At 44.1% G+C, this 25,079-nt stretch overlaps 1 protein-coding gene across 2 annotated transcripts in view; it reads right to left on the reverse strand.

The window, feature by feature from the left end:
• The window catches only part of RIOK2 (RIO kinase 2), a 143,051-nt gene that overhangs the window by 34,705 nt on the left and 83,267 nt on the right, over positions 1–25,079 (reverse strand). For both annotated transcript variants that reach the window (XM_085632541.1, XM_085632540.1), the window contains one exon: positions 23,157–23,681. In XM_085632541.1, coding sequence (XP_085488667.1) covers positions 23,157–23,681 — 525 coding nt within the window. The remainder of the gene's footprint in view (positions 1–23,156; positions 23,682–25,079) is intronic.

Here is a 25,079-nt window from a genome sequence, read left to right on the forward strand (position 1 = left end):
GCTCGTGCCAAGGTACCAAGGGGATGAGCAGGGGTTATCTTCAGCATGTAACTCCCTTGCCCTGACTAGAGTGGTGGTTTCTACCTGGTTTAGGCGCAAGCCGTAGCCAACCTGAAATCCCATTTCTAACAATGACCATCTCCGATGCAAAGATCTGAAGAGAACTGGACACTAGCGTACTCTCTAAAAGATAAAAGACAATGTCCATAGGTGAAAGTTAGAAGAACTGTTATAAGGAAGACCAGGAGACAAGATAACAAGCTCACAGGCTTTTTGCAGTTTTTCCTCTTCAAAGAAAGTTTGAAATGTGCTGATTAAATGCTTCGAACCCTGGTTTCTTCCCAGCAAGCCCATACTACAGTGTGCTTTTATACAATTGGGAAACAACTGGGAGCAAAAAGTCTGATGATAAGATTATGGTTACGACTGTTATTCTAATAGTGTAAGGTTATTCAAAATGAAAGAAGCAGGAGAGGGAATGAAGGAAAAAGCGGGAATTGGAGTAAATGAAGAGCGCTCAGTCGAACAACTGACCCAGGTTAGGTCACAGCCCCATAGTAAGTAGAGAAAACAGAGTACAGAAAGTCTCCTACCTTGTGCCCAGTATTGGATATTAAATCTAGTACTTCCCTACAGAAATGACCCGACATGGTAAAGGCTACTGTGATGAAAGGCTACATATGCTGACCAAGCATGAAAAGCTGCAAGTGCTCCCTCACTAGCCCTATTGAGCATATTCTAATTTTTAAAGAGTAATTTAATTTCACTAACAGTTTTCTACTGTAAATATTTTGGCGACAGATTGTAAATTTGATTGAGAAGAGCTGTATTATAACGTAGAGTTACAGAATGTCATAAAAAGCAAAAATGTATGGATAGCACACTTCCACAAACAAAAGCATAAAATGATTGACTCAGTAGATAAATAACTTTGACCTTTACGGTCTAGATGACTGTGAACTTAAAAGCGCCACCTGGATTAAACAAATGTGAGTTTTCATGAAATTATAAAATACATGTAACGTAAGGTACATTCAGGTCTCTCTAAACCAAGGGCTGAAAAAACAGTTCTTTGTACAAAGTATTTTTCCTTGTTTTGTTTTTCTGTCCTGCATGCTTTTACTCTGCATCTTCTCTGTATTATTAGTCCTGGTATTCTCCTTGTCAAGCAAATGTTCAGCACGGGTTTCACACTTATTGATATGAAAAAAAGTTACTTACTGTGGAGTCTTCTCAGTGGTAGAATGTAAGGCTTGTTGCTAGGATGGAATGTTGCTCTTTGAAGCAAGTAGGGGTTGAAGCTGTGAAGCTGGAAGAGAGAGCTGGAGGTACCTGTAACTGCATACTACCAATAAAGATAACCATCCATACTACTGCGTTGGAGTGGAGCTTTACATTGGTGACGAGCTGAACCAGTCTGCGCAGGGGGCAAACATCAAGTACCTCCACCCCTGGATGAATTGTCAAGGATACCAGAAAATTCCTACTACAAGAAACCATATACCTTACTAACTCATATGTACATGGTGTCTCTCTTATCTTTCTTGTTCTGCTCTACAAGAAATTGCACCTCATTCCTGTTGCAAATTATTTAAGTGCCCGTGTATAGAATCAGCTCTAACTGAACTGTCTCCACTGCCGTATCGTGCTGCTGCGCTGTAATTTAACTTTGTGTCACCGCACACTTTACCACTGTTGTGCCATGTAGTTTGGAGACTTCTACATGCCGTGCAGTTTCGCGACTCTTGCATGACTTCTACATTGTGTTCTGCTGGAATTATTGGATTGTTGCCTACGTCATGTATGTGCTCTACCACGGTTGCCATGTATAATTATTGGTCACATTGTGCTGGAGTCTACAAGTTGCGTCAAAACATATATTTTGGAAAAGCACAATACCATTGGGGCCTGGCAAGCGAAGACCTGCTCGTGCCATCTACCTGCATTTTCCGAATTACCTTCCATTGCCCAACATCATGGACACATGTTCTACGGGAAATCCTTCCTGCATCTAAATGTGCCCAACTTCCTCTAGATATTGACGCAGGACACGCATGGCGGCCATTTTAAGAGGTTGGGAAAGCCTCCAACGAAGGATTTCTTCATCGCAACATCATCTTTGACTTCACATTTCCTTCATTTTAAGCAGTGTTTCACCACATACTGTTCAGATTGGACTGATCTTCATATATCTCCATCAACACAGCGTGCCTCAAGGTTTTTATTTTAATTTATTATTTTGATTTGTTATTTGCTTTAACATTCATTTCTTTCAGGTGGGACTTCAAGTTGCTAACAGTTATTGTTGCCAGTAGAACACTCTTATTCATGGTTGCATCACATTATATAGTACTTGTTATGGCAGATCAAGGGTTTGCTGCTCCTCCTTCTTTTCTTCCTACTCCTGGTGAGCCTTAAATTCCTTAAAAGGAGTGGAAAAGGTTGTTCTTAACTTATATATTGGCAACTGGTGCAGATAAATATGGTCCCGTACGCAGACAAGCCATTTTGCTCCACCACTTGGGTGTTGAGGGATGACGCCTGTATGAGAATCTTTCTGAAATTTCCCTAGTTATGTGCGATGGACAACCAAGTAATGTTTATGACATGAGCATGCAAATGTTAGAGATGAGGTTTGTTATCAAAGTTAATGTTGTGCTACAAAAGCATAATTTTTTAGTCGCGCACAAAAAGCAGATGAAGACATTACAACTTACGTTGCCGCACTTAGGGGACTTTCTTTAACTTGTCAATTTGAAGGGTTAGGGGATTCACTCTTACGTGATCAGATTGTGAGGTGTACCAACAACAACAGAGTGCGTGAGAAGTTACTTATTAAGGATTCTACATTAGAGGCAATACAAGTAGCTAAGGGACTTGAACATATGGATTTATGGATAAAAGAAATGGACAAGTGTAGCAATTCAATGATGTCAAAACATATAGTGTCAAAAGATTTGGGTCTAAGGATTTGGCTTCTAAAGGATCCGAAATCCATGCATGTGTTGATGAGACTAAGGCTGTGAAGCATGCTGTGAAAGTGCAATCTAAGCCTCTTAATAAGACCACTGAGGTTCCCGGCTCCATTTATACTGTTCCACGGACCAGTACACGTGTCATCGGTGTGGTGCTCCTGGTCATATTGCTTCTAGCTCTAGGTGCATGGCTAGAAATGCAATCTGTAGAGCATGTGGCAAGAGGGGGCATCTTGTAAAGGTGTGCAACTCTAAGACCCAATATGTACAAGAGGTAGATGACAACTGTGAGAACATTCATGAGTTGATGTTGTGCGTGGATGGCTCTACTATTCCCGAGGAGGTATGTTGCAACAGTGTTGTGGATAGTAATATTGCCACAGAAAGCACTGATAAATTAGAAAAACCCCACTGCACCATGAGTTTGGATATGAATAATGTGAGAATGTTAGTAGATTCCGGAGGTTTATACACATTGCTCTCCAAAGAGATGTATTTCAAGGTATAGGGTGACATGAGTAATATGGAGTCATGGGACATGCTTGACATTAAGGCTGTAGGTTAAGGGGGTAAAACCATCTATATCTTAAGTGGATGGTAATAAGCTTTGGCGGGAGGAAAGTGTATGGTCGCGTGTATTTAACAAAACAAGGCTCCAACTTGCTGGGTTGGCGCCACCAAAAAGATGTGGGTATTGTGCTGGACCCTAATGCTACTGAACCAGTTAAATCTACTGTTGTGCACAATGTTGATACTTACGAAACAAGTGTGAAGAAGACATTTTCCAAGGGTTTCTCTGATAAATTGGGGAAACTTGTAAACTTTTCTCATAAAATTATTCTTAAGAAGAATGCGGTGCCCGTTGTTTCTAAGGTGAGGAATGTGCCCCATCTAATGAGAGGTCTTCTCCAAGAGAAACTTAAATTATTGGAGCAAGGTATTATTGAACCTATTGAGGCCTCACAATGGTTGGCGCCCATCGTGGTCGCACCCAAGGATGGGGGCAAGATTAGTTTGTGTGTCGACTTGTGCGACTTGAATAGAAGTATATGGGTCGACAGGCAACCCCTGTCTAATATTTCCAAAATGCTGACCGCCATGGATGGAGGGGTGATCTTCAGTGTAATTGATAGGTCTACAGTGTATCACCAAATTGATCTTAGTGAGGAATCAAGACACCTTACCTCATTTGTAACATCGCTGGGTGCATTTCGCTACCGCAGAATGCCATTTGGTTTGGCATTTGCCTCAGCGGTGTTTCAAAGAGTTATGCAACAGATTTTTGTCGGAATGTAAAATGTCCTGTGTTTCCAGGATGATGTGCCGGTTGTGGGGAAAGACGATGAACATCATGACGAAGCGTATGGAGAGTCACGAATGGACTACAAAAAAGGAAAAATGTCAATTAAGGAAGAATTGTGTGACATATTTAGGGCATGAGATATCAGAGGCAGGGATTAAGCCCAAGAAGAGTACTGTTTCTGCTGTCAAAGATGCCCCTACTCCCCTCAATAAGGAACGGCTGAAATCTTTCCTAGGACTGGCAGAATACTGTTCCAAATTTGTGAATGGATTTACATAGATTGTCGAGCCTTTAAGGTTATTAATGAAGAATGGATTTGTATTTGAATGGGACGACCTCTGTAACAAGGCGTTGAAAAGAGTGAAAACTTGTATTCTCTATACACCCACTGTTGGGCATTTCAATGTCAATGGTAGGACTTTTATCACTACAATGCTAGTGCTGTGGGGATTGGGGCTGTTTTGACCCAAGTGTATGATGGAGTGGAAAGGATTATTGGGCTTGCGTCTAGAAGACTTCAATGAGCAGAAGTGTCGTATTCTGTGATCGAGAAAGCTCTGGCGTGCTGTTGGGGCATTAAGCACTTTCGATATTTTGTTTGGGGGTTACCTTTTAAGGTTTGCACCGACCACAAGCCTCTAGTGCATTTGTTTAAGGGGGGGTAGAGGCCTGGAAGGCAGTGCTACTCCCAGGATTTCCAGGGGGATACTATCAGTGCTTGAGTACAACTTTGAAGTGGAGTACGTGAGAGGTCTGAAAAATTTGGTGGGCAATTATTTATCCAGAATGCCGGTGGATGTGATTGAAGAGGATTTGGAAGAAGGAGTGTATGTGATGAGGTGTAATGATGGAACAATCTTTTGAAGGCGGAGTGGAACATTGCTAGGTTGAATGATGAGCTACTGCAGTAAGTCATGATTTGTGTGTCGGAAGGATGGAGAGAAAGTCATTTCCAAGATATTCGTTTTAAAAGCTATTGCCATATTGAGCGTAAGTGAAGGGAAGTTGTGGAGAAGGAACCAATTGGTGCCACCGGTTTGTCTCAGAAGTAAGATAATGAGCATAGCACATTAAGGGCATTTGGTCAGAAATATGACCAAGAGGCGTGTCAGTCAGTAATTTTGGTGGCCGGGTATGGACAATGACATAGAGGAGGTTGGTAAGGAGTGTTATGCGTGCACTAAAACTGACAAAACGAAGATTGTAAGGCAACCTCCCCTTGCATGTGTGGGGTTTCCCAAGCAACCATGGGAAAGGGTGACGATTGATTTTCTCGGTCCCATTTCCAAACTTGGTTCGCGTAGTAAGTATTTAATGGTTCTAGTGGACTACCACTCCAAGTGGTTTATTGGTGAAACTACTGATTGCATTGAAACTGAGAAAGTGATCGGGTTCATGGAGAGAGTGTTCATGAATGAAGGAATACATAAGACCCTTGTGTCGGACAATGGGGTTCAACTTGTGTCCAAAATGCAAGAATTTCTCTGCAAGTTGGGAGTTAAACATTAAAGGATTGCCATGTTCAGGCCTCAAGCTAATGGCTTGGTTGAAAGAATTAACCGCTTGATAATGGATAACATTTAGCTTTCAATCTCTAATGGCTTGTCGTGGTCTGAGGAACTCAAGAAATTGGTGTGGTCGTATAGAGTGACGCCACATTCGGTACCTGGAGTATCGCCATTCGTCTGTCTCAAGGGGCGTGAACCTGGTGTGAAAGAAGTCCCTGGATGGCTTAAAGCAAGGAGTGTGTGTGTGGGTTGATCGTGCTGCTGTGGAGGAGGACGTTGAGAAACAAAAAAAGGCTGCCGCGAACTACTACAATACTAAGAAAGGAATCAAAAATCCCAATATAAAGAACGGGGATTGGGTGGTAGTAAGGCGAGGGGGAATGGTCATCAAAGGTGAAAGCAAATTTTCATAACCTATACAGGTCAGAACGGTGAAGAAGAACATTATCATTTTAACTGACGGGTCTGCTGGGAGTACTGGAAAGGTTTCTAAATGCTGTGCTCCCCAGCCGGTCATATGTGATTAATGTTAAGTGTTTTACTCTAATGTTCTTTCAGCGTTATTAAGTAGCAATGCTTCTGTATTTATGTTTCTTTCTTCCTTCTTATTTATTTTTATTGTTACTATATGTAAGGGGGGAAGATATGTGGAGTCTTCTCAATGGTAGAATTTAAGGTTTGTTGCTAGGATGGAATGTTGCTCTTTGAAGCAAGTAGGAGTTGAAGCTGTGAAGCTGGAAGAGAGCTGAGGTACCTGTAACTGCATACTACCAATAAAGATAACCATCCATACTACTGCGTTGGAGTGGATCTTTACACTTACCTTCAGAAATGATATTTCTAGTGGAGCTATACACTCCGTTCCTCACTTTAGGACTATTCTCTAGACAACACTGGATCTGGAAACGTTTTCCCCGCAGCAAAAGCTCTACAGATCCAACAGGTGGCACCATTCAGCTTCAGCCACAGCTTTGCCCACCCCCGGAGTTAGAAACTCAAGTACATTTAAGGTGCGGACTGCCATGTTGGCATCAGTTCCTGGTACTTTGCCACATCCAATTGAGGGAAGTAGAGAGACATCGAAAGAGCATAAATGGCAGCAATGGAGCTCTTGGAGCAGGCATGAAGGCCGGTGTAGTTTTGTGTGAGTTTGTAATGACGGAACCCTTGTGGCACCTGCTGGACTCTGTAGAACTGTGAAGTAAGCATTAGAACATAGTGAAGGATTTTAGAAGGTTTAGGAGATTTAGAATGTTGAGTTCGCGGTTGCACACAGAAGAATCAAGACGTGTTATACTAAGCTCCGTGTGTGGCATAGTTATTGACGATTACCCAGGCTGGGGAGGACACTATTGCAAGTCAAAGATATTTCTCGGTCAAAGCACAGCAGATTTGAATGCAAAGGCTAACTGAAAACGATACAGGTGCTCAGCTAGCACTTTGCCCTTCTTAGATATAGAAAAGCCCACTTAGAGTCGACTAACCACCCTGGCTGATGTATGTGGTAGATTTAATAAGACACTGCATATCTGGAAATTTGCACAATTTGCTCTGTTTTAGATTACTGTAGGAAGATATTTATGTTTGGTAATCTATAATTTGGAGACTATGTTTTTACATGAAACTGTAACATAGTTAGCTTGCTTTCACATACCTCTGTGCTCTCAACATGGCTTGGCAGGTATGATAGTGCCAATATGCTAAGCAATATTGAAAGATTTCTCTCTGTAAGTTCAGACATCTAAAAGCTGCTTGTAACTAAATTGTTAGTATTATGTCTCTTTCGCCTCAGTAGGCTAATGCATCCACTGCAGGGAACTTGGTTTGACCCTGTGGTTAATGTGTCATTATTGTTCAATGTGGAGGGGGGAATGGATGACCCACAAGTAGGTTGGAGGGGAACATTCTCCACTGAAGATCTGAGAAAATTGAGTCATAAATCTGAAGCAGAGGCTACAGACTCCCCTGATGCTGGAACTACTGTTTCCACACACGACTGAAAGGCTCTCATTTGCCATCTGGCATGCGGCATCAACAGGATGCATTAGACCATCAGGCCTAACAGGCTTAAACTTGGAAAACTGGAATTGGTGTCCAAGCCAGAATCATATCCAAAACGCCTACAATTCTCGGAGAAGGGGAAAAAGCACAGGGGACTCCATCTTCACCAGACAGTCATTCAAGTTTATGAATACATGGACTCCTACGCTCCTTAGTGAAGCTGCCAGCACGTTGTTGAACCAAAGTGGTGAGGTCACCAGGCTAAATGGTAAAACTGTGAACAGTGTTGTGACCTCATCATGAACCTCATGTAGTGCCTTTGAGAAGCTAGGATTGGTAGATGAAAGTAGGAATCCTGGAGGTCCAGGGAAACCAGTCAAAACCCCACATTGACGGCCAACAGTACCTGTCTGAAGGACAGCATTTTGTCTTTGTTCAGCCAGGTGAAAAGACTTAAAAGGCTCCTGCTGTAGATGACTGTCCTGTAGATCACACCATTCCTTGAAAAGAGCAATATATCTGCTGGGATGCCTGAATTGGTTACGACAGCTTCTGTAGCAGGGACTTATAGTCTTGGAAAAGCCTGGAGCTTTCTGTACTGCTAGACGAATTGTTATGCCAGGGAGCAACTGTTTTTAGAATCACTCCATGGAGGAATCATTTAACAGCTGTTTTCCATCAACGAGCATGCCAATTAAAGTAGCCCGGGCTTCACCTGGAAAACCAGTAGAGCACATTCAGGCAGACCAAACCACCTTATATGGGTAATCCAAGTCATACTTCAGGATTTGTCTAGAGGCATCAAGGCAGTCATTGACCAAATCTAAAAATGTCTTTTCATGTGGTCAGGAACATGTGTTAGCCAGGAAGAGCCAAATTACCAAAAGCAAACATTGTTTACCCTATAGAGAACGTTTTGTTGAATCTTGTTCTGGAGGACCCTGTTGAAAGGAAAAAGGAATTAGGGTTCAATTTATGAGAAAAGGTTCAAACTACTCCGGTCTCCACAGAACGGTGTGGGACAGACACTTTGATTCCAAAGGTACATTTCTATATCATTGTGCAATTGGTCCGTAGACTGCAAGGACCAAAAAGGGTTTCTCCCAAGCAGCAAAAAACAGCTCCAAGAGCTCTTCACTGAAGGCTAGCAGTGGCTTGCTGCAAAATAATAGGCAAAATGTCGGACTTTGCCTCCGTGGTGGGCATGGATAACGGCAAGATCACTGCAGCTTTTCATATCATCAAGGTGAACAAACTGACTTCTTCTGATGGAGGCTCATAGGAATAAGGACTAAAAGGTTCTGGGAAGGTTTGAAGCCAATAGCATCTTGCAAGTCCAGCATTAGAGCGTTAGAGGGGAGGGAGTTTTCTGTCTTTGGATCATCATACTCTGTGCTACTATAGTTCTCTTTGGTGCTACTATAGTTCTCTTTGAACCAATTACTTACCTTCGGTAACGCTCTTTCTGGTGGAGGCTAACCGCGGATTCCTCACCTTTTGAAAATCACCCAGGCGTCAGACTGGATCTGGAAAATCTTAAGCAGACCCAGAAGACTGGCAGGTGGAGGCTGTGGATCCACACCAATGTCAATCCACTCCGGAAGTGACAATCGCAGGAATAAGAACAGACTCTTTTTGTATAGTTTTTCTACTCTGTAGTGCACTGGAACCTGCTGTTCAGGCTCCAGTGCATGTGCTCTGTCCCCCCAAGTACATATACAATTAGTTAACACACGATTGGCCTATTTAACTTACCTAGAAGTCCATAGAATAAAGTACACGAGGTACCCAGGGCTAGTAAGTTAAATGTCACTAAGGGACTGCAACACTTAGTTGTGCCACCACTACAGTGACAAGGTGAAAACGTGATTCTAGGCCTGCCACTGCATCCCGATATAGTAGTTTAATGGCAAAATAAAACCAACTGCCAGGCCAAAAACCTTCCTTTTTAGGCCTCGCCTGGCGTTAGCAGCGCGCATGCGCTGCACTCGCCATGCGAGGGCTGCTTGGAATCAAAACGGATTCCGAAGCATTCAGAGGCGGACTTGAAGCCCCGCCCATCTTTTTCATTCGCTGACGTTATCCTCCATGCTAAACGCTGGCTCACGATTGGAAAGGAGGCTTCTTAGTCCCTCCTTGTTACCGCTCTGTCCACTTTTGGCCCCGCCCACCGGGACTGGATCGTGTACTCGTGGAGTTACACGCTCTCCTTTAAAAGGCTGGAAGCACTCTTTCCTTGTCATTTTGAGCGCGGGCCGCCTCGGCCGCGCTTGTTTGTGTACTTAATTATTTTCTCGAGCACGGCTGAGGCACAGCGCTAGAAATGGTGATTAGCTAGTGCTGTGGTTACTAGGGACAGAAATTGGTCAAGGCGTGGTGGATTGTTGCTGCTACAGTTTCACACCGCTGATTTGAGACACACAAGGTAGATATAAGAAGCGGCTGCAATCAGTGCACTGCAAACAAGCGCACCGCGTCTGCCTCTCTCTTCTCTTTTGCTTTCGTTCTCCACCCGCAGACGGTGCAGCGCCCCTCCAGAGACAGGAAGAAGAGACTGGGGCTCGAACTCTCGTAATGTTTAGGTACTTTATGGGGCTCATTTCCAGCCAAAGGAATAACAGTGCGCAGTTTAAATCGCCTGCTCCTCCTCTCACCCTCGCGGTCCCTCCTTCCACCCCGCTCCAGGCGCCTCACTCCAGTTGTGACAGAGATCATGGCGCTGTCCGAGAGGGGGCTCTGCCTGGCTGAGGGAGGGTCACCCCATTACTGACCGGGTCCCTGGAGGACGCACCCCTCACCGCATCATGCCACTCCTGGACTTCATCTGGTCATGCTTCTCCTGGGCCTAGTTACGTGCCCTCACAGCCCGCAGGAAAAGCCATGGAAAACTGACAGCATGTTCGGGAAGACAGCTGTGTGAACAGGGAGTGGGGGGCTGTGCAGGCAGGGACTGCGGTACGTGCATGCAGGGGCCAGGGTTATGCAGGCAGCCGGTGCGTGTACTGAATCAGCTGGGGAGGGCGTCTGCGCAAGTTAAATGGACGTATCGGGCTCTTTAAATAACACGAAATATCCAGGATTTTGTCGTTTCTATTGACTGCTAATTTAGCTCTGTACGGGAACTGAGGCAGATAGGGTTTTGTCTAAGATCACACAATCCCGGCCAAGTAGAGAAGTACGGATTAAAATCTAGAGTTTATGAGCTCACCATATGATACGATGGTGCATTGGTTAACATATGCAGATAATACTGAATGTATTTGCCATGTTCGGTACCTACTTTTTAGGTCTCGCCTGATCCAGCGCATGCGCTGGTCTGGCCAGACTTATTGAGAGGGCTCCAAAAAGTGCTACCAGGCCAGCCTAGAGCTACAGTGCATGTGCGCGGGCGCGCGCGCCACGCTTTACCGCGATTACTTTCACTTTCGCTGCCGCGCGGCCGCTTTGATGTTTGATCGTGATCGCGATCACTTTCACTTTTGCGGCCGCACGGCTGCTTTGCATAGCCAATAGGTCTCGCTTTTGGGACCTTATAAGTATTTAGTTATGCAACTGTTGCATGGCTAAACACTTATAAGGTCCCAAAGGCGAGACCTATTGGCAATGCCAATGCTTGTTATATTTGAGAGGTTAGCGCCTGGACCTCCCCTTTACCCCCCCACATTACCTTGAATGCGTTCCGTTTACACCTGTTAATTCGCAACTGGCAGCATTGGGCCGCGTGTCCCCAGACTGTCCACATTTTCTGACCTAGGTTTGAATACAAAGTTTTAATTTTTCTTCACTCAAGTGGAAAATAGTTGTCCTTTTTCCTAACCCAAAATAGCCATCTTTTACACGTTTGTGTTTGAGGGGTGTGCGTAGTTACTAGTTTTGTGCATACATTTGCCAATTCCTAAAATTGTTGCCGCATCATTATTCGCATGATTGAAGAAAAAGCAAGCAAGGGCCGGACCGAATCCTTCGGCAGAGATTCTCTCTATGTACGTGCTGCTCATGCAAGATTTCTTCCTTGAAGGGCCACCCAGTGTACAGAAAAACCAGATCTCCCCCCCAGTCCTGCAGCTCTAACTAACAGCAACAGTAGGTGTTCTAGGATGGTAATTTCATTGATGACGTCTTCTAGGGTTATGAGATTTATCCACTGGTAGTCCCTTTAATTCCTGCCAGCAGTCTTCCAGCACCCCTATATTCTGTATTATTTAAGAAGGGGGTAGTAGTGTTCCCAAATGGGAAAAACCTGCACATCAATGTAGAAGTAAGTACAAAGAGAAAAGTAAACAGCGTGAAACAGTCAAATGGAGAAATGTTATGTATCTAGTATTCTTGGCTAGCTGGAAGCACCCACCACCCAGGAGAGCTTATTAGGCAGATATAACAACAACCTGCCAATTAGAAATGAAAAGCAAAAGCTAATACAGCACATCCAAAAATCCTGTAAGAAGGTCCAGCTGAACAACAAATAATGGGGACCGCTCGTCATTCAAAAATCAAATGAGCATTTTCATACATCAAAAAGATTATGTGTGACAGTCCAAGATTCAATAAAATATGAAGAAAGGTCCACTTGATGTCAGTAGAAGATGCTCTTTTATTTCTTAGAAAATTCAATATCCAAGATAAAGCACAGCCAGCATGTGTTTCGTCAGTACTTGTCAGTACTATAGACTTTCTCAAGGCTGTGAACATAAACGTATTCAGCATCAATAAAATCATTGAACAAATAGAATAAGGAATATGCTACTTACCGGTATGCATCTGTTCTTGGCATGTAGAGCTGCAGAGCCACACACTTAGGATAAGATCGCCATCTGGTGTTGGGCTCGGATGATTGCAGGTTGTTGTTGTCTTCGGAAGAAACCTTTGGTCACGAGATAGGTGACTCCTCCTCTGGACAACAGTGCGCATGGGCATCCACTCCATTATCAGATTGTTTTTCGCCATGATGGGAAATGATGGAGTGTATAAGAAATAAAGAGAAAGGATGTCCATGTGTAGTGTCTAATTAAGACAATGCTGGAACAGATACAGGTCCCGGGGAGGCGGGTGGGTGTGTGTGGCTCTGCAGCTCTACATGCCAAGAACAGATGCATACTGGTAAGTAGCATATTCCGTTCGAGGCAAATGAGCTGCAGATCACACACTTAGTATAGACTATATAGCACTGTCTCACCGCTCGGTGGTCACCTGTATCCGTTGCAGCAGTTTGGAATAGAGTTTTTAGGACAGCTTGGCCTACTGAAGCTTGTTGTTTGGATTGCACATCGACATAGTAATGTTTAGTGAAGGTGTGTGTGGTAGACCATGTGGCTGCTTTGCAAATATCTTCTAAGGGAATGTTCCCTAAGAATGCCATGGAAGCCCCTATTTTACGCATGGAGTGCGCTCTAGGGGGAACTGTAAGAGTGCGTTTAGCTTTTTGGTAACATATTTGGATACATTTAACTATCCACCTGGCTATCCCTGATTTTGAAATGGGGTTGCCTTTATGTGGTGGAGCGAAAGCAACAAACAGCTGTTTGGTTTTGCGAAAAGGTTTGGTTCTGTCGATGTAATAAAGCAAGGCTCTTTTAACATCTAAGGTATGAAGGGCTCTCTCAGCTACTGAGTCTGGATTAGGGAAGAAGACTGGTAGCTCGACTGATTGGTTAAGATGGAAAGGGGAAATGACTTTAGGGAGGAATTTCGGGTTTGTCCTAAGAACCACTTTGTTACGATGTAGTTGTAAGAATGGTTCTTCAAGAGTGAAGGCTTGTATCTCATTTACTCTCCGTAGGGATGTGATTGCGATAAGGAAAGCCACTTTCTATGTTAGGAACTGCAGTTCGCATTTATGCATAGGTTCAAATGGAGGACCCATGAGCCTTGTGAGAACAATATTGAGATTCCACACTGGGGAAGGTGGTAATCTTGGAGGAATAATCCTTTTAAGACCCTCCATAAATGCTTTGATGGCTGGTACCTTAAAGAGGGACAGGTGTTGTCTATTTTGCAAGTAGGCTGCTAAGGCCGCTAGGAGTAGCCGTATGGAGGAATACGCTAAATTGCATCTTTGCAAGTGTAGTAAATAGCAAATAATGATTTGGATGGAAGCATCTAGTGGACGTATGTCATTGTTAGCGCAGTAAATGGCAAATCTTTTCCATTTTGCTGCATAACACGCCCTAGTAGTAGGTCTTCTAGCCTCTTTTATGATATTCATACAGTCCGGTGGGAGGTTGAGGTAACCGAACTCTAAGACTTCAGGAGCCAGATTGCCAAGTTCAGTGTCTGAGGATCTGGGTGTCCGATTTCTCCATGGTTCTGGGTTAATAGAGCCGGGGAGAGGCGCAATTTTTGATGTGGAACTAGCGATAGTTCTAGAAGTGTGGTGAACCAGGGTTGACGTGCCAAAGTGGCAGCTACTAGGATCAGTTTTAGCGACTGTTGTTTCAGCTTGTGTACCACAAATGGAATGAGTGGGAGAGGCGGAAAAGCATACGCAAATCTGCCTGACCAGTTCATCCATATTGCATTGCCCTTCGACTGTGGGTGTGGAAACCTGGCGGCGAAGGTTGGGCATTTTGTGTTTTCGTGAGTGGCGAACAGATCTATGTCTGGTTGGCCCCATTTTTGGAAGAATGGGGATAGGACTTTGGGGTGTAATTCCCATTCGTGGATTTGCTGTGTCTGGCGACTTAGGAGATCGGCAACCTGGTTGTGAACGCCTGGGAGGTGTTGCGTTAGCAGGTAGATTGTTTGGGGAATTGCCGATCTCCAGATTTGCTGTGCAAGTCGGGACAGTTGGAGAGAATGTGTCCCCCCCCTGTTTCTGTATGTAATACATTGTCGTCATATTGTCTGTGCGGATGAGGACAGTTTTGTTCTTTAGATGTACTTGAAAGGATTTGAGTGCTAGGAACACCGCTAGAAGTTCGAGGTGATTGATATGGAGCAGTTTGTGTTGAGTGGTTCATCTGCCCTGAGTGGTGTATTGAAGGAGGTGGGCTCCCCACCCCGTGAGAGATGCGTCGGTGGTCAGCACTACTTGTGGAAGAGGCTCTAAGAACGGCCGCCCTTTGGACAGGTTGATGGTGTTCCACCATTTTAGTGAACGAATTGAGCGACTGTCCACCAACACCCGATCTGTAAGTTGTCCGTGAGCCGGGTTCCACTGTTGTGCTAGACACTCTTGCAAGGGCCGCATTTGAAGTCGTGCGTGGGGTACGATGGAGAAGCAGGACGCCATCATGCCTAACAGTTGCATAAACACTCTTGCTGGAAGAGAGTGTTGCGTTTGAAATTTTGAGATGAGATTTTGTATGTTGGCTTTCCTGGCTGTGCTGGGATAAGCTATGGCCTTGGATGTATTTATGGTGGCTCCCAGATATTGATGTATGTGGGAGGGTTGCAGTTGAGATTTGGGATAGTTGATGGTAAATCCCAAGTCGTGTAGGGTTTGAATAGTGCGGTGAGTGTGGAGAACGCATTTGTCGAGAGTATTGGCTTTTATGAGCCAATCGTCGAGATAGGGGAAGACATGGATTTGTTGTCTCCTGAGATGCGCTGCCACAACTGCTAAGCATTTGGTGAATACCCTGGGTGCGGTTGTTACTCCGAATGGGAGAACTGTGAACTGATAGTGTTGCCAGTCTACCACAAATCGTAGATATTTCCTGTGAGCGGGATGCATAGGGATGTGAAAGTATGCGTCCTTGAGGTCCAATGTGGCAAGGAAGTCGCCCTGTTGAAGTAGTGGGAGGACTTGTTGGAGAGTGATCATATGGAAGTGATCTGATTGTATGTATTGGTTTAGTAGCCTGAGGTCCAGTATGGGTCTTAAGGTCCCGTCCTTTTTGGTAATGAGGAAATATAGAGAATATACTCCTGTACCCTGATGTTGGAGTGGAACTGGTTCTATTGCGTGTTTTTGAAGCAAAGACCGAATTTCCTGTTTGAGGAGAGTGAGATGGTGTGGTGACATTGGACGATGTTTGGGTGGTATGTTTGGGGGGGTGTTTGTGAGTTCGAGGCAGTAGCCAAACTGGATAATTTGTCTTACCCACTTGTCTGTTGTGATGGAATCCCAGACAGGTAGGAACTGTTGGAGTCTTCCCCCGACCGGAGTGGAATGGTCTGGGGGGAGTGGAGGCAAGTCACTGTTTAGTGGCTGGAGAGGTGAGGGTGTTGGTGTTGCCCCGTCCTCGGCCCTTGGTATGGTTTCCCCTATATCCTCCTCTAAAATATCCTCTGTTAGGGGACGTTTGTCCGGAGGTTTTGAAAGTGGAAGAGGTGTCTGTTCCCACATTTTTGGAGGCTCCCCTGTAAAAGGAGCGTCGAAAGGAGCCTCGGGGTTGTGTAGACTGTAATGCTCCCATTGATTTGGCAGTCTCATTATCTTTCTTCATCTTTTCTAGTGCAGTGTCGACTGCGGGTCCAAATAGTTGCTCCTGATTAAAGGGTTGAGCAAGAATGGTTGATTGTACTTCCGGCTTAAAACCGGAATACGTAGCCATGCGTGGCGTCTAAGTAACACGCTCGTGTTGACTGCCCTAGAGGCGGTGTCTGCTGCGTCTAGTGCACATTTGATTGAGGCATTTGATATTAGCTTTCCCTCCTGAATGAGGTCATTGGCCTGGGATTTGTACTGATCAGGCAGGTGTTGCAAAAGCTCCTCTAGCTGGCCATTAATGAGCCCTATCATATCGAGCCAATAGGGCTTGTGTGTTGGCAATACGCCAGTGGTTAGCGGCTTGTGCGGCAACCCTTTTTCCTGAGGCCTCTAAGAGCTTAGACTCTTTGTCTGGGGTCGGTGTGTCTCCTGTTGTTTGGGAGTTAGCCCACTTCATTGCATTTGACATGACTAAAGAGTCTAGAGGGAGCTGCGCTTTGATGTAAGCGGGATCCTGTGGGGCCGGTCTATATATTTTTTCTATTCGGGGGTTAAGAACCCTAGCCCTAACAGGGTCCTTAAAAACCTCAGTGGCGTGCTTTATCACTCCCTTAATCATGGGCAAGATTTGAACAGATTTTTGCGACTGCTCAAATGTGTCGAGGAGAAAGTCCTCTTCAGGTGTATCTGTGTGCATGGTAACGCCATGGAACAGTGCTGCCCTGTTTATGAGTTGTCCAAACCCTAAATGGTCATCAGGAGGGGAGGGTTTGGAAGGGTATGTAGTGGGATAAGGAAGGTCTGGTAAAGGGAAAGCCCAGTCGTCTAAGGGTGCCGTGTCCGGGAGTGTAAAGGGATCATGAGGATCAGTAGGATCATCTGGGTCTCCCCCTAAATCGTCATCATCATCCTGTTAAGGTGGTGTATGCAAAGGAGATGGTAGAGGGGAAGGAGGTGGGGACAGGGGGGTGGAATGAGAGGTAATATAGGAGAGGAAGGACGAATGGGTGAGGTGGCAAAGTCCCTTCTTCTTTACGGGAGCTGGAGGAGGTGTTGTGTCCAGCTTCCTTTTCTTGTATGGCACAGCTGTGACATGTCCGGTCTTTGGATTTATGTAAATCCTTTTTTGCGTGGGATCCGGGCGAAAAAGTTCCTCATTGTCCGAAAGTGGCTTTGGCGCCGACTTTTTTGGCTCTGATCTGTGTTTTGGGAGATAGGCAGTCTTTGTGGACTTTTTTCGGTACCGAGGATGATTTTGGTGCCGAAGAACTTTTCGGTGCCGGTGGAGATTTCAGCCTCGGAGCGTGCCGACAGAGAAGTCTTCGGTGCCGAAGGTATTGTGGGCACAGTAATATGAGGTGTACTCGAGCCCGAGCCACCTGCAGGCTTATATTTCTTCGGAGCCGGGCCCGAGGACGGGACCTCTGAAGATGATTTTCGGTCGCGACTGGGGCCAGCTGGCAGAGTCTTGACCAATGCCTTTTTTGGTGGAGTTGGGGTAGGGGCACTGGTACTCACACGCTGCCCCGGAGTGATGAGGTCATCAGAATAGTCAGCCTCGGATACGATTTGGAGGTCTTTGGAGTCGTCGTCAGGGACATCCTGGGCAAAGATGTCGTCTGGTTCTGGAGCTGGCCTGGCCATGATATGGCGTCGAGCTCTTCGGTCCCGGATAGTTTTCTTTGAACGGAATGCGGCGCAGGCTGGACAGCTGTATTCGTTGTGGTCCGGCGAGAGGCACAGGTTACAGACCTCGTGGTGGTTACTTTGGGGGAACTTTGCTTTACATTGGGGGCATTTTTTAAATGGTGTCCTTTCCATGAGCCGTGTCCGGAACTGGTCCGAGTGTATTTCGACGTTGAGTTGTAAAATTTTGGAAGGTTGTTTGATTGTTAGAAGTCTTCAGCTGGAGCGGAAAAAAGTTCATCTGAACCCAATGGTGGAAAAAAACAATCTGAGGATGGAGTGGATGCCCATACGCACTGTTGTCCAGAGGAGGAGTCACCTATCTCGTGACCAAAGGCTTCTTCCGAAGACAACAACAACCTGCAATCATCCGAGCCCAACACCAGATGGCGATCTTATCCTAAGTGTGTGATCTGCAGCTCATATGCCTCGAACATTCTTTTTATATCCAGCCAAGAATGCATGTGTTATAAAACAGAATGCTGTGGTACCACTACTCTCAGAAGACCCAGAGCAGAGAATTGAGACACCAACACGTGTCAAGGAGAAAGCTCTCTAGAAGAGTGTGAGGAAACAGGAGTGAATTCGCTCAGGGAAAGCCACATATCCCAAAACCCGAATATCACATCAAGTGAGAATAGAAAATAAGAGTAGGAAAATACAAGATAGATGAGCGCATCAATGAAAAGGTCCCTAGTGTCGAAATACAAAACTCAATGTGTACAGAGGTGAATACCCCATACGTCAGAACTGTGAGCCATAAACATATAATCACGAATATATACTCAAAGAACACAAAGCAGTACCATAACTATGGTCGAAGTAAAGTGACATACCTATCAATCGAAGGTGTAAAGAAATTGGAATCCAAAGTCAAATATAGAAAAGTAGGTATAGATGTAGTTGGAAGTCCACACAATGTAGATGGCTAAAATCAGAGAAATCTAATGAGAAAAGGAAAAATATAAACCATAACGTATAAATGAGAACTAATGATAATCAAAAGCGTGCCCCGTGCTCACTATGATCAACACTGGGACCTCTCAAAAGACTTGTATACCGTTACAATAGTATCAAAAAATATGTTGAAGCAGCAAACAAATATTAAAAATAGGGCTAAGTAAAGAAATAAAACGAGAGCATATGTAGCCTCCTCTAGACTATCTCAAATCATGATCTCGAAATGAGGCAAGATGTAAAGTACCCGAATGAAATAAGCAAGTCGTTGCCCACAAATAAAGACACCATAACGTGAGAAAAGGATATGGAATATCCTGAGCACATGTCACTATAAATAAGATAGTAAAGTATTAGGCATACGGAACCTGCATGGTCTCAATGTGAGATCTAACCATCCAAAATAATGTCAAGATTATAAAACACCAGAAACGATAATGTGCAGAAATGAATAGCAAATACGTAACTCAAGTTGCACCTGGCTACCTAAACTATATATAACTACACTCCCTGCACCACAATCACCAATAAAAAATATATATGGTGCCAAGTATCATAAAGGACAAAAGGAAGTGGGAAAACCCACTGAGTACCTCGCACTGTTCACTGTGCGGGACAAAACCCTTAGATGTGTGTAGTCAGAATATAGGTTTCAAACACATATATCATTAATTATAAACCTCTGGTCTAGTGTTAACTAACAGACAATTTAAACCTTAAATATAAAGAAAGACCAAAGAGATATCATTATCATGTGTATATTGTTGGTTTCACAATACTTTGTGCAGTAAACAGAAACATCTTGTATGCATTATACAATTTCTCATTAAGGAAAAAACAAATCAAGCGAATTGCTTTTATCTTCATAAACGGTGAAGCCGTAACTGATGTTCACCAGCCAGTTCCTGCTACTATAGTGTTTTGCACAGCCAGCAACTGTACATCAATTCCATGTCATCTTTCTATGTGTTGCATTGCTTATTCACCTCCCCGCTTGTTGCCACTTTGCACTTGTTTCTCTTGCTTCGGTGATGAGATTCACTGTACACACAAATGCGTGGTATTATACAAGGGAATGCACACAGGGAAGTACACCACATGAATCTGAGGAAATTTGAAGACTTCTCCCATACTTCTCTAAATCAATCTTTAAACTAACGGAAAATGTATTGGTGGGAGGAAGCAAAAATGTATGCTTTACATCAGGGGCTTCCACACGGGGTGAGGGGGGAGCAGTTTCCTAAAATGAATGTTTTGGCTTCACACTGCCCGCAGGTAAGTGTAAGCCAAATTACATCGGTAGCCTGCTGTGGATTATCTGGCGAGATCTTTTGATCTCTCAATGCTGAGCCTACCCTACATATATGGCTGTTGGTGCGAAACTGAGAAGTCTCTGCATACTGGTCTTCGCTTCAGGACTTTTTACCTGGGTTGCTCACTCACTTAATTGTGGCACAGCTTCAACATCGGCTGTAATGTGGGCAGATTAGCTGAGAATCGCTGGGAACCTGAGGCCAGCACACCAGCAGGCCAGTCGGGGGCAGGGAGACAGTAACACACTTTTGTTGCAAGAACCAATAAAGAACTCTGCAAAAAGAACTATTATTTCAAACACTGCACAGCTCCACAAGTAACTCTAAAACCGGGAACTTCACTACACAACATATACACTCCATAACACATAGATAAAAGACATTGTGATTTACAATGCCATTTTCAATGCCAATAGCTCTAACTTAAGCAAATGCGAGACCTATTGCATTTCCAATGCATGTTAATATTAGTAAGCCACCAATAGAGCAGCCTGGTTAACCCACCAGGCAGGGTCCTTAATGGCCAGCGCCTGCACTACCTCAGCAGTGCATCTGACGCCAATGGCCAAGGCGGGGGAGGGCTCTAAAGGATCCTCTTATGAGATCACCAGAGGGTTTCCTTTTCAAATGTTTTAGCTCTGGCTGCTGGAGAATAGCTTCCCCAGCAGCTGATTTTTTGGCAATAAAGGACGATAAGCTCACATGGCACACTGACATAATTTCTCTGAAAGTGAAAGTAAAATGAGCCGATCCGCTCATTTCACTTTCAGTGGATCAGTGTTCCAGAACACGTTTCTCAGCCCCCAGAACACTGGTCTGCATGGGCCGGGTATCACTGGAAAGTGATATTGCTCCCTAGTGGATCCTTGCTTGGGGGTCGGCGTAGGAGGGCAACCCCCAAAAAGGGATCCACCCACTAGACACCAGGGATATCAATTGTGGGAGGGGGTTTTGGAGGTGGCCCCGCATGGGCCTGTGCCCCCTGCCTGCCTTGGGTCCCATTAGCCTTTCTTCCCACTCGAGGGTGGATGGGGGTGTTCACCCACAATATGCCCCCCGAAAGACCACTAGAGACCAGGGTTTTCTTGATCTTTTTTAGAGGGGGCGGGGCGTGGGCATGGACCTGTGTCCCTACCAATAGGCCCTATTAGCTTTTTAGCACTCCGCCACCCCCACTTTCCAGGGGGGTGGATGGGACATTCAACCCCAATCTGCCCACTAGACACCAGAGTTTTTATTAGGGCACATTTTCTTGGGGGGTGCCGCCTGCGATGGGAAATGGAAGAGCGGCCAGCTGGGATTCCACCCGACTCCATTGGTGGAGTTGGGTGGAGAATGGGATGTTGAGTAGGTTTGCCATCGGCATGGAACACTTGACGAATGTCTGAGTACAGGAGAAGTGTAATTGTCCTTATTAAAACCCTTACCCCTCTGGGCAATACACTATAGGGCTGAAATATGTTGACCAGCAATTAGGTTAGTAGGACTATAATATCCTTAACACCCCCACTTTTTCATTAGTAATTGTAACCTTACCCAAACCACCACTAATAAAAAGGATACCTTCGTGGGTTTGAAGTAATTTTATTATATCTTGAGAACCCCGGTTTACAGTATCTAAAGTGCTCCCTGAAACATGGTGGAGCCCATCCTGGTTTTTAGGGACCAGGATGAGACTCGATGAAGCACGCCACTATTAGAGTGGGTGGTGGTCTAACAAAAAGAATAAACCTTTCATTATAGGCAGGGTGAATACCGGAGGACAAAATACCTCGAATAAAAGGTAAGGGATGCTTCTGAGTGTTGTACAAATTTTAAGGAGACTATCGACCAAAGCCTAACCTTGCTGCTTTGTATATCATAGCGATCACATTGCAATAATACAGCTGGGCCATGAATGGTGATCCTTTAGCTCATTCATTACTGTGTGTGACGGAATGGTACAGTCTTGCAGAGCAAGAACAGCTGTGAATGGGCACCTTTTACATGAGTCATGAATGTGCATCTGAAATTATAGGATGCCCTTACCTTGATATGCTCTACAGATTTCTAAGGTGATGACCTACCTACTTTGATTGGAATGCCCTTTGATGAAAAACTGCTGTTAAGTGATAACTGGAGCAAGCCTAAAACAGTTGCACAACAGCACGCTCACGTGGCCTCTTGGCCAAAAAAGCACCAGCAGCAACTTCACCAATTGGCAAATGAATAAGTTTAACTGGCCTCTAAATGTATAAGCGCTTGCCTATTTGCAACAAATGAGAAGACTCCTGTCACACCTTCGTCGTGCCAGAACTTGCTTACTCAAAAGAGGCTATAATCATAACAGGGTGGAGCTGCTAATCGTTGTGGTGATCTTTGCCCTTGACCTCCGGCACACTGATCTCAGCTTTTTCATTCTAGGATGTTAGAAAACAAGACATCAAATGAAAAGGTTGCAAATAGCATCCTGGCCAAACTGAACACCTGCTTTAGGTGTTCAATAGCCACATTGCTGATCTCCCTGACCAGAGCAAGCTCTTGGAAAGGCTCAGGTGCTGTTGTAACAGGGAAACTTCAAATTAAGTTGACTTAATTTGACGTTTTCCACTGAAGGCAACAAGACGTATTGGTGGTTACTTTTAATCTTGAGGCATTTTTAAACAGAACTTGAATGTATGTATCAAGAGACCGGTTGTGTAGGATCACCTCACTTCTACTTGTGCAGCATCGCAGAAAGCACGATGCCATAACATGCCATGACTGAGGATTGAGGCTTTTTTTTTTTAAGTAAGCATGTATGCAAATCTATATCCAAATTGGAACATATTAAATTTGGAACTTAACGAGAGCCAACTCTATGCACTTATCTCCACAACCCAGACATTAAAATGTTAAATGTAAAAGTACTATAAATTCATGTAAAAGCAATATATATTTCTGCAGACACTGATGTATCAAAAACATGCTTTTTAAAAGAGGATCTGTAAGCACGAGCATGTCAAACATATTAAAAGGCAATTATTCTGGAGAGAGATGCAATTGATTGATGTGCTTTTTTACCTGAAAGGTCGAAATTCTTTGTTTGCTGCTGACAAGGCAACCAGATCTGGACACTCCTCTACATATTCCCTTAGGTATGCAGTAGGGTGGTTTTGACCAGTCTCCCCTGGATCCAGGATGGTATTTTCATCAAGTTTAACATCATCTACACAGTCCATTTCAGGGCTGTCTATGTGACACAGTTTCTCTCCAATATTCTTCCCCTCCAGTTCCTCTAATGCAAGTGAGAACTCAGCCAGGTCTAAGCCTTGCAGAATTTGTCCTCTTTCTTCTTTTTGAGAATCAATGTCCTCTTGGTTCAAGCCATCTGAGGACAGGGTTTCAGAGTCATCTGAATCATCCAAGACCTTGTGTTCTTCCTCGGTGTTGCATGTGTGCGTTTTGCTTTCTTCATCATCTTGAAATTGTGATGGATTATCTTCAGTCTCATCCTCTGGGCCGACAGGGTGCAGGAGTTCATCATCTTCCTGCATTTCCTTAGTGTAACCACTGGCTGCAATCTCAACATCTAGAGAACATGCCCTCCTAGGAAAGAAAATTTATATTTGCAATAAGAAAATGAAACACAACTCAAACGAACAAGATCAACTGACAGTGCTGGTTCAGGGGAGCCGCACCAGGCAGGATAAATCATGTTCTCGAATGTAGTCAGATATTGGTGAGATTCTCATGGCTTTAAAGAGATGGCCTTCAAATACCATCAGCGAAAACATTTTATTTACAACAACAATAAAAAGGTTCAAATGTATTATTTGGTTACAATAAGCTATGTTTGTGTGTTTTTGTACAGACAAGCTATCTAGACAGACCTCGTGGAATGAATTCAGGTCTGGCAGGTCTTCCCACCCTCACACATAATGAGCTACATGTAAAGCTTTTTTCAACTTTGGGACAATGAGAAGAGGGGGAGATTTTGTATTAAAGATAACACGGCAACAAGGAAACATACTAAGTATATTAGCATGTTGTCCATTTCATATAGCGAAGAAATCAGTTTAACTCAGCATGTGAGTTCTAGTGTCGTGCTTTAAATAGATGTGTGGATAGTGACAAAGGAAGCACCCAGCTGTGTCGCTTTGTCAAACAAGGGGCAAAGAAAATAGGCTACCATGAAAAGGTAAAGGCAGTTGGGACTAGAGCAGACTAAACATTTAAGGCAAAGCTGGATATATGTCGGACTAATCTACAGGAACTAAATTTCTGCTTCAAAGTGGGACCCTTTTTACTACAAGTGAGATCGCTTTTGCAGTGCCACCTCTAAAACGTGGGACAATTTTAAGCATAGCCTCAGGTAAACATGGTACTTTTAGGGGTTTTAAAATACTTGGATTCCTCCCTACCTCTAATTTTCCCAACATAACAACTTTCACTTGCAATACTTTTACAAATACTCAGCACAGTTGTGGTACAGCTTTTGGCCTTTTCAGCCTCCTCAGACTAGCCAAATGTCTGATCAGAGTCCCTATTACTCCAAAGTCTCTCCTGTATTGCAGAGTCAATGGCACGCATTACCACCTAATCGCTTATGAGATATATGTGTAAACTTTCAAAACTGCATTCTATTGAATGTTTCTAAGGGCAGAAATATAATCCTCAATCGATTCATTCTCATTGTGTTAAGGGGCAATTCTATTATTAACCTTGGTGCAAAATAGCTTTATTAAGCACATTGCCTTCTCCATCATCACCTTCTTTTTTCATTTGGTTGTACACTCCGAAACCCTTTTGACCTATAGAATGTAGAAGTATTTTGTTGTAATAAAAAAAAGGGACCCCCTGCTAGAGATAAACGTTTCTAGGGCAGGGAAAACCTCAAAAATTGCAAAGAAATACCTCGGCAACTTCACTCATTCAATTACAAATTCATACACAATTTATGGCTCAGGAATACAGATATTCATTAAGTTCATATCTTTATTAACA

This window comes from Triturus cristatus, chromosome 2_1 (assembly GCF_964204655.1).
Source record: "Triturus cristatus chromosome 2_1, aTriCri1.1, whole genome shotgun sequence".
Taxonomy (NCBI): Eukaryota; Metazoa; Chordata; class Amphibia; order Caudata; family Salamandridae; genus Triturus; species Triturus cristatus.